Source organism: Odocoileus virginianus, chromosome 1, assembly GCF_023699985.2.
Source record: "Odocoileus virginianus isolate 20LAN1187 ecotype Illinois chromosome 1, Ovbor_1.2, whole genome shotgun sequence".
NCBI classification, from domain to species: Eukaryota; Metazoa; Chordata; class Mammalia; order Artiodactyla; family Cervidae; genus Odocoileus; species Odocoileus virginianus.
In genome coordinates this window covers 93,342,277-93,351,806 of record NC_069674.1, presented here as the reverse complement: position 1 = coordinate 93,351,806, position 9,530 = coordinate 93,342,277, and the positions used below count along the sequence as shown (strand labels likewise).

The 9,530-nt window shown below is 39.3% G+C and overlaps 1 protein-coding gene across 1 annotated transcript; it reads right to left on the bottom strand.

Moving 5' to 3' along the window:
• Positions 1–796: 796 nt before the first annotated feature.
• NDUFA4 (NDUFA4 mitochondrial complex associated) lies at positions 797–8,342 on the bottom strand. Its single transcript, XM_020870086.2, has 4 exons — positions 8,166–8,342; positions 6,728–6,816; positions 6,064–6,124; positions 797–1,013 (listed from the first exon to the last, which is right to left on the bottom strand). Exons 1-4 carry the CDS (start codon positions 8,205–8,207, stop codon positions 957–959), a joined length of 249 nt encoding a protein of 82 aa, XP_020725745.1. The 5' UTR covers positions 8,208–8,342; the 3' UTR covers positions 797–956.
• Positions 8,343–9,530: the final 1,188 nt, after the last annotated feature.

Here is a 9,530-nt window from a genome sequence, read left to right as displayed (position 1 = left end):
TTTGACTAATGGAATGAACTTGAATAATTTAATTTTGGTTTAATTGGTGTTGGTTTCCTTTTTTAAAAAAATTTAAGTATTTGAGATACTTCACATAAACATTTAATTCAGTTCCTGACAAGTAAAATGTGCCACAAAGTATTTATAATGTAGACCTATATATTAAAATCTAAAATTGTCTCACTAAATTCCTAAAGCTCCTACAATGTCATGATCTACACTCACCACATGGAAAGCTGATATATAACATGGCTAATTCTTGATTAGCCACCACTGAAATGTTCTGCTCATTGGATCAAAATTGCTACTAACATACTTCCTAGCCTTTCAAAACCTGCCAAAAACTCAGAAGTTCTCAAGAGCATTTCTTGGCCACTCCCTTGGTGAGTAGTGATGGAGTCAGATCCAACTACAATCCCCAGTCAGACCACGGCAACTGACAACCTAGAAAATTTTCAGCAGAGGGAATGACACAGTAAAAACCAGTATCAACAACAGTACAACTTCAATATCAGCCAGTAACAGAAATTCAGAGGTTTTCATCTTGCCAATCCCAAAGAGGCTTGAATAATCTTCCAAATCTACCTTTCATTTACAATTCCAGTTCTTAAATATGCCCCAGTGTTAACAACGGCCTGTACACAAAATGAAAGTGTCTTATTAGAGCTGCTTAAAGTCTTATTTTCAAGTTACACGAATACACAGAAATTTAAGAAATTCCTTAAATTCCAATAAGTTCCCATATCCTAAGTTATGAAGTTCAGAGTAGAGTTTCAGCATTAAATAATGACACATATCAAGTTTCAGACTATTTATTCATCAGTGTAAACCCCAATACAATACACCAACATGATTCCGTGCATTTAGAGGGGAAATATTTCCTGGTTAAGTGGAAAATTGTGCGGATGGCTTCTGGAAGACCTTCATTCTAAGCAGCTTTAAGTGAAATATTGCATTTAGAAGTCTGGACCTTCTTTCTTCAGTTTGCTGTAATCTACGTTCACAGAGTAGAACTTGGAAAAGAAAAAAGATATTTTAATCATATACACAAAGATGCTATAGAAGTTTAAGATCATTTTTATTCAGCTTTCTATAGTAACAACTATAGACGTGAACTTTTATTAGAAATATTTAACAATATAAAAATCATTCAAACAAAGACATTAAAATTCCAGTCCTTAATAATGGTTTTGGTAAGGTAAAAATATTCAATCTTCCTCAGAAAAGCAGAGTCAGTATGATCTGTTGGAATTTCAAGGTGAATAATTATGAATTCTTCTGACATGTATTTCCAGTTTTTACGTTTTTCCTTTCATCTCCATTAGGTGAATCTTCAACAGAATGAATATCAATTATCATCCCTATTTGGTCAGCAAAGTGCCATAATTTAGATGGGAAAGATTTAAAGCAATAAAGATCAGCTAATAATATAAAGTAATGCTTTGTTGCATGTTTCTTTCTGTTGTTAGATACAAACTGGCCTGCTTTGATGACTTTTCTTTCCATTTTTCTCTCTCCTTCGCTTAGGAGTTTCCTTAATTTCCTAACCCAGAATGCACCAAAATCAAATTTACAGTTTACCACCTTTGGTACAAAAGCTTTTAAAAATATTTAAGTGTATTTTGGAAAATTTTTAATTTCCATAAATACCTCTATATTCAACTTAATTTGAAATATATTTTACTATCATTTCTTTAAAAACTGCCTCTCCCAATAATTTTTTTAAAAAATGATTTATACTTGAAACTGCTCTAGCAATCCTACTAAAGAAACATTAGGATTCGTAATAAGCCCAGGTAAGGCTATAATCTTATGCCAGAGAATACTGAAGAGGCTATGCTCTAATTACTTGAAAACTGTATTATTCAACTCCAAAAGTATCCAAACTGCAGAATTTATCATCATTTTCTTCAGTTTTTAAGCAAGAAACTCATACATCTGTGTCCATTATTTCTTCAAACATACCCTAACTTCTTAATCTCTAATTGAAAAATTCTTAATTGTATTTGACTTTAAAAAAATTCCCAGGTTGTGAAGCTTATCCTTGAGATACATATGTAGACATTTATAAACTTTATAAACATTAAAGTATGACTCAGTCATAAAGCAGTATTTTTTGTTCTGATAGAATTCTCCTATGAAGTAACTGAAAAAAACAATGAAACTTGAAAGAAACCAACTGTTCATCTGTAACATACTAACAAAATGTTAGATATTTGTAAAAGGAACTGCAGGTTATGTTTTAAGAAATAAGCATTTATTGGGCTGTTTTAAAAGATCCTGGGCACTATCGGCAGAATCATTTGTTTTACTTCAATTATCACAACCTTACTCATTCTTTATAAAAGAGGCCACTGGGATCAAGTTATATGACTTGTCAGAAGCAGGATGAAGCTCCTACACCCAAGCAGAGTGGAAAGTTCACAGTATTTTTGCTAATTTCCTCAAAACTAAGCAGACTTCTGATATGTTTGCTTTATTCGGCTCCATGTACCAGTATTAGAGTTCTCTGTTGAAGTAATTTTCAAATCTGCTTTATTTTTCAGCTTCCACGTCCCCAATCCTTTTCTCAATTTAATGGTAGCTACCTTGCAGGTTTCTGAAACAACAGCTGGGAAGGCACAGCATATTCTGATCTTGGCTTCAAGGTATTTTATCCAGTTGAGAAATGCTGCTAGACCTTCAATGCTTAAATCCTGTTAGTCTCCTCTCTTATATTAGTTAGCTTTAGCTAGAATGTGAAATAGCAAAAAATAACCACCAAATCTTAGTGGTTTTCAAGAAAGGTTTATTTTTCATTCATATTATCTGCCTTTCTAAGCTAACTGCCCTAGGTTCTTTTTATTTTAAAATGAATGAGAAGCCCTTAACTGTCAATTTGGCCTCAGGAGACAGATGGGAAAGAACAATGGACGAACCGCACACTCATTTAAAAGTGGCAGATATCACTTTGATTTGCCAGAGCAAGTCACATAACCAAACCTGATGTTAAAAGGGCCAGAAAAAAAATTCTCTTAGGTGAGGGGAAGAGAATGACAAAGAATAATCTAGTCTACCTCACTGTTTAGGTTTAAGAGCAGTAGTAGACATCATCCATGCAAGCTCACAAGTTTTTGGACTTGGTTCCCTTCTATTTCTGCTTGCAAATGTCCCAATTCTTCTAAACTCATCTCTTGGCAAGTAGAGCCAGCCATAGTCTGCTAACATCCTATTTTCCAAAATCTTTTATAATGAACTCTTTAAGCACAAGGTCTGCCTTCCAAGTTATAGCAGGTGACACTTTATCAGATATTTTGCCATTATAGGATTCATTTTTCCAGGCTCTAATACCAGTATCTTAGCTCTTCACAGCCCAATCTATGCCACACACATTAGATTTCTGCTGCAGCAACATTCCATTTCCAGCTCACATGGCCTTATTTTGGCATGTGTTACCATATTCTTGTTGTTGCCGTTCAGTCACTAAGTAGTGTCAGATTCTCTGTGACCCCTTGAACATCATATTTTAAAACACTGGTAATCAGTTTCATTATCATAATCACCTGGGGAGTTTTCTGAACTACATACCACAGATTCCAATATGCTCTTGGGGTGAGAGGACCAAGGCCTGGGTTTTATTTTTGCTGCTGTTTTCTTTTTTAAAGTTTATTGGATATGGAATCATTTTCTCCAGAATGGACTTAAATTTACAGGAGAGAAAAAATAGGATGCTTGCGTATAACTTTTTGAGGCAAAATGTGACACAAATTAGATGGTTCACATCAGGTTCATCAGTACATTTTTGTTTCTTGTAGAGAAATCTGTTGGAGATTTGGAAGCCCAATTATAATCAGAAGGTTGAGCAGAAGGCTTGGAGTCTGCAAAAGGTGATAATTATTTTAAAAGCTGTTGTCATCAGTAATGACAGCTGCTGCTGCTGCTGCTGTCGCGTCAGTCATGTCCAACTCTGTGCGACCACATAGACGGCAGCCCACCAGGCTCCCCCATCCCTGGGATTCTCCAGGCAAGAACACTGGAGTGGGTTGCCATTTCCTTCTCTAATGCATGAAAGTGAAAAGTGAAAGTGAAGTCGCTCAGTCCTGTCTGACTCTTTGCGACCCCATGGACTGCAGCCCACCAGGCTCTTCCGTCCATGGGATTTACCAGGCGAGAGTACTGGAGTGGGGTGCCATTGCCTTCTCCGTGTAATGACAGCATATATCTACAATAAAGAGATATATCTGCTAAAAGGTCTTAAACACTTCTTGCTCTAGATACTTCTCCCTAACGCTGCTCAAAGAAACTTCTAGTTTTTGATGAAAGAGCCTGGGGTAGTGGAAAATTCACAGCAAGTTATATACTTTAAGTGGGTAAACTGTATGGTATATGAAGGGCTTCCCAGGTGGCCCTAGTGGTAAAGAACCCACCTGCCAATGCAAGAGACGTAAGAGATGCGGACTCAATCCCTGGAGAAGGGCATGGCAACTCACTCCAGTATTCTTGCTTGGAGAATCCCATGGACAGAATAGCCTCGTGGGCCAAGTCCATCAGTTAAGTCACTCAGTCGTGTCCAACTCTTTGTAACCCCATGGACTGCAGTACACCAGGCTTCCCTGTCCATCATGAACTCCTGTAGCTTGCTCAAACTCATGTCCATTGAATTGGTGATGCCATCCAACCATCTCATCCTCTGTCTCACCCTTTGACTCTCTGTGACAATCCACAGGGTCACAAACAGTTGGACACAACTGAAGTGACTTAGTACACACATATGGTATATGAATCATATCCTAATAAAGCTTTGACATGCCAAGGGTTTTTTCTTTGTATATGCAAAAATTTATACTCTTTATGACACTGCAAGGATTCTTTTCTTACAAAAATCTTACATGGAAGCACAGCTGTATCTGGGGAATAAATGGTCTTAGATTTTCAACAACAAGGATAAACCTTACGGGCATTATGCTAAGTGAGGTAATTGAGACACAGAAAGACAAATACTGTATGACCATCACTTAAATAGAATCTAAAAAGTCTAAATTTGTAAAAAAGAGAAAGTAGAAAGGTGACTACCAGGGGATGGAAGATGGGGAAACTGGGAAGATGTTAAAGGCAGAAACTTGCGACTAGTAGCTCAGTAAGTTCTGGAGGCTTAATGCACAATACAATGATTATCATCAACAGTATCATAAATTTCAGAGTTGCTAAGAGACTAGCTCTTAATTATCCTCAACACAAAAAAGTGGTAACTATGTGACATGATAAAGGTGTTAGCTAACACTACTGTAGTAATCATAGTGTGATACATAAATGCATCTAACCAACAAGCTGTACACCTCAACCTTATACAATATTACATGTCAATTATGTATCAATAACATAAATAAAAGTAAAGAGCCTCAGTCCATGAAATCATTCTTTGAAGGAGTAGTTTCACAAACTAGTTTTGCAGAAAGATGTCAAAAAGGTGTACCTAGAAAGTTTATGGTAAAATATAAGTTTCAACTGATTTTCACTTCTTCCTACTAATTCTCACCTAAAATATGTCAACCATACCAAAAAGAAAAAACCACCAACCAAACCAGCCACAAGATTAGTCACTCAAAGTGTGGCCCACAGACCAACAGCATCAATATCATCTGAAACTTTATCAGAAATGCAAATGTTCTGTCTCCACAACAGATCAAGTGAATCAGAACCGCTGGGAGTGGAGTTGAAGAATCTATTTTAACAACCTCTCCAGTGCTGCCAATGTATGCCCAGGTCTGAGAATCACTGCACTACACTACCCAAGACTGGAGAAAATGTCAACCATACTATCTCTTTTTTTTCCTTAGTCAAATCAGCAGAATTGAGACATTATCTTCATTTCCCACCCAGACTCTAAAGCCTGTGAATAAAGTCCTTAAAAAGATATTTATTAGAAAAATATACCATTTTAACTTAACAGAACAATCCAGCAATTTCTCAAAGTTCATTATAATAGAGTTTTACGTGCATCTCCTATTTCAAAAAAAGACCTACTCCATGACAAAATTTATTAAAATACACTTTCCAGCCATTCTGAAACAATTTTTAGCTTACCTTGTACTGATCATTAGGACCTAGTTTGTTCCAGGGTTCTGGGTTATTCTTTCTGTCCCAACTAGAAGAAATATATAAAACATTATAATTACTAAAGTTACAAAATACTATTTAGAATAGTTTTACATTCAAGAAGCTATCATTTTTGAACAGATCAAATTCCACTTCCTATCAGATGAAGTAGTGTTATTTTCATTATAGAGTTGAAATAGAGATAAGACCCCTAATAAGCAAACCCATGTAACAAGTTAGTAAAAGGTACAACAGAAAGAGCCCCTTGGGGCAGTTATCCCTGTTTCTAACCCTGTCACAGAAAACTTTATTTTTAAAAAAAGCATTCCCTATTGTAGAAAAACAGCCCCCCAAAAACATTCAAACATACTCACAACCCTGACTAAGTGTTTTACAAAGACTATTATCTCAATCCTCAATACATTACAAAATGGGTACTGGCAGTTCTACTCAACCAATGAGGAAATGCAACTCAGAAATTTAGATAATTTCATGAACCAGAAAAAGAAAACAACAGTAGAACTGGGATCTGAACTTACTCTAGGACAGCACATTTCAGCTTCTTTCTACTACTTGACGTTGCCTCTCTAGACTGAGGCTCCTAAATCAGTTTGGTAAACCACCAAAGTTCTAAACATTTTTGAACACTTACCTGACATCGGGATTGAACAATGCCAGGCGTGTGACATACAGTGCTGCTCCAGTCCCTCCTGCTCCAATAAATATGAAGAGGGGGATCAACTGGAAGCCAAAACAAAATAGACGAGAATTAACAGTCATCTTCAAATACCTACATACTGAAAAAAGTAAACAAAGACTACAGTAGTTTCTACACACTGATTCCCAAATCTCTAACCATCTTCTTTTTAATTTTAACACCTTTATTGGGATTTACATGCCTTAAAATTCATTAACTTCAACAACCAACGATTTCCAGTAAATGTATAAAGCTGTGCAACCATCCCACAATACAATTTTAGAACATTCCCATCACCCCAAGAATCTCTCTCAGGGTCACTGCTGCCACACGCATCCACACCTTCAGCCCCAGGCAACCACTAATCTGCGTTCTAAGTCTAGATTTACCTTCTCCTCAAGCCACCTTTTTAATCTGGTCTTAAAGTTTTGAAAAAAAAGGACTTCATTTTTAAAGATTTTAACTATGTTCAATAGTTTTTTAAAAAAGGAATTTCCAGAATTTCTAAAGGATGTGAAGATAATTCTGATTTAACGTGGAAAACGTTATATTGAAATTTTAAATCTTCTAAGAAAATACATCATCTTTTTTACCTAATAGTAAATTAAATTCCAGCTTCTCACATGTCAAGGCTTGAAACACAAGCTCTTGGCAAATTATTTAAGCTTGCTTCTACACAGACGTTATGAAAAACAAAAATTCTGTTAAATAAAGTCTGAATGAGCATACAGAAACACATCTACTTATAGTAGTACACCGCTATTACACATAATCTCTGGACACGTACTAATAGCACAATTAATGCAATTCGGCAATCAGATTTAAAAACACAAAGATTGCGTAACTGAGTTTTAGGAGCACCGAACGTTGATGTGCAAGGGGAAAACACGTGAAATATAAAAGAACTCAAACGCAATTAAACTCCGCACTCCTAAAGTATCACAAAATATCGAGACGTCAAGAGAAACTGATTCCAAACTCAGAGACCCTCACGTCTTCCTTAAGGCCTAGTGGTGCAATGCAGTGAAAACAAGGCTTTTAACAGCACAACAAACAGTATACCTGATCTTTCCTGCTGTCTAACCCACTCAGCGCACGACTATCCCTCCTGGCACCACCGACCTGCAAAAGGACGCCCGCCCACCACACTGCTCCAACATTCTCTTTTGCCCGAGAGTATCCCTCACCTCCCCCATGCCAGGCCAAACCCCACAATGCAAGGCCTGCAAGGTCACAACTCAAGGTCCTGGGGCAACTAGAACAGGACAGAGGCAAGGTCCAGCCCCGAGGAACCGTAAGAGGCCGAAGGAGGAAGCTCCCAGGGGACAGACGCAGCCGTCGCGTCCCACCCGACAGACAAGGGAAGACACTGGGAGAGGGTTTAAGAACTCACGCTAGGGTGCCTCTTGGCCTGACCGATGATCTGGCGGAGCATGGTTGCGACAGAGGCCTCGAGCCCAAACCGAGAGAAAAACTAAGCCCCAAGGCCGGAGATTAAGCACTCACGGCACCTGTGAGGAGCGGACGTCCAAAGTCACTCAGGACCTCCTACCTGAAGGACCCCTGGCTCAGAGGGCGGCCCGCGGCAGGAGGGCCCGGATGCAGCTGTCCTGGATAATGCCTGTTTGACTCAGCACTTCTGGCGTCTGCTCTAATCTGGCCAAATCAACAGCGTTCGACTGCAAAGCAAAACAGTCTCATTACTATGCCTTGCATACTTTCAATGGGTAATTTTTTGCGTCAAAACTAGAAACCTACGATTGACTACACGGGCACTTTCTCGGGAGGCCCCGAATTTGAAGAGGGGGGCGGGCAGGCGGACGCACGCGCCTTGAGCTCAGCGAGCCGGGTCCGTTAGCTAGGCGTCCACGAGCCTGGTCCGCGCGCCGAGACGCTGGGGGCGCGCGTGCCGGCTGCGCGCCGGCCGCCCTGACAGCCGCTCGGGGAACTGCGCGGCGCCTCTGGCTGCTGAGCGCCGGCCGCCTGGAGGGCAGGTCGAGTCTCTAGCCGCTGAGGTCAGCGACTGCGGTTTAAAACTACTGCAGCTGCTTCCTGTCCTTGACTGTCATTGAGGGGCAGAAGTTAGAAACTAGTAAATGACTTAAAGATGGTGGTAGTCTTGTCAGTGTGATCTGGAAACAGTTCCTGGTCGTCGCTTCCAGGTCAGGGCTTTCCTGGTGGCTCAGACCTGGTAAAGAATCTGCCTCCAATGCGGAAGATCCCCTGGAGCAGGAAATGGCAACCCACTCCAGTATTCTTGCCTGGAGATTCCTAGGGACAGAGGAGCCTGACTACAAAGGTGCTACAAAGACCTTTGCAACATTGCCACTCTCTTCTCTGCCTGGGTTTGAAACTGCATTCTAAAAATATGTTTCTATTGGTCTTGTCACTACACATAATCTTTTCCAGTATCCCAAAACTGGAATTATCATTTACCTGTTTTTTCTTTTTCTTTTTTTAACCCTAAAGTCTTCCCAGGCATTCGAAGACACTCTGAACCCCAACCTCATATGTAACTTAAAGCATTAATCAAATGATCACACCAGTAATTGGACCTGGAAAGAAAGTCTCCTCCAAAAAAGTAATGGGAGACCTGAAGGAGAAGACGTTAACCAAACGAAATGGAGGGAGGTGATGTATAGACAGAGGTAATAGTTGTGACTGTATGAAACTAAAGAGACTTTTTAAGAAGGGAGGTCTGGTTTGGTTGGAACTTGAACAGTAGAGGGAGCGGGGAGGGTGGAGGGGGGATCAGATC

Excerpts from the sequence above, each read along its gene's own strand:
- NDUFA4 (XM_020870086.2), bottom strand. The coding sequence starts at position 8,207 with ATGCTCCGCCAGATCATCGGTCAGGCCAAGAGGCACCCTAGC. Across the intron at positions 6,817-8,165 it reads AGGCCAAGAGGCACCCTAGC|TTGATCCCCCTCTTCATATT; the intron begins GTGAGTTCTTAA and ends TTTGGCTTCCAG. Across the intron at positions 6,125-6,727 it reads TTGTTCAATCCCGATGTCAG|TTGGGACAGAAAGAATAACC; the intron begins GTAAGTGTTCAA and ends TATTTCTTCTAG.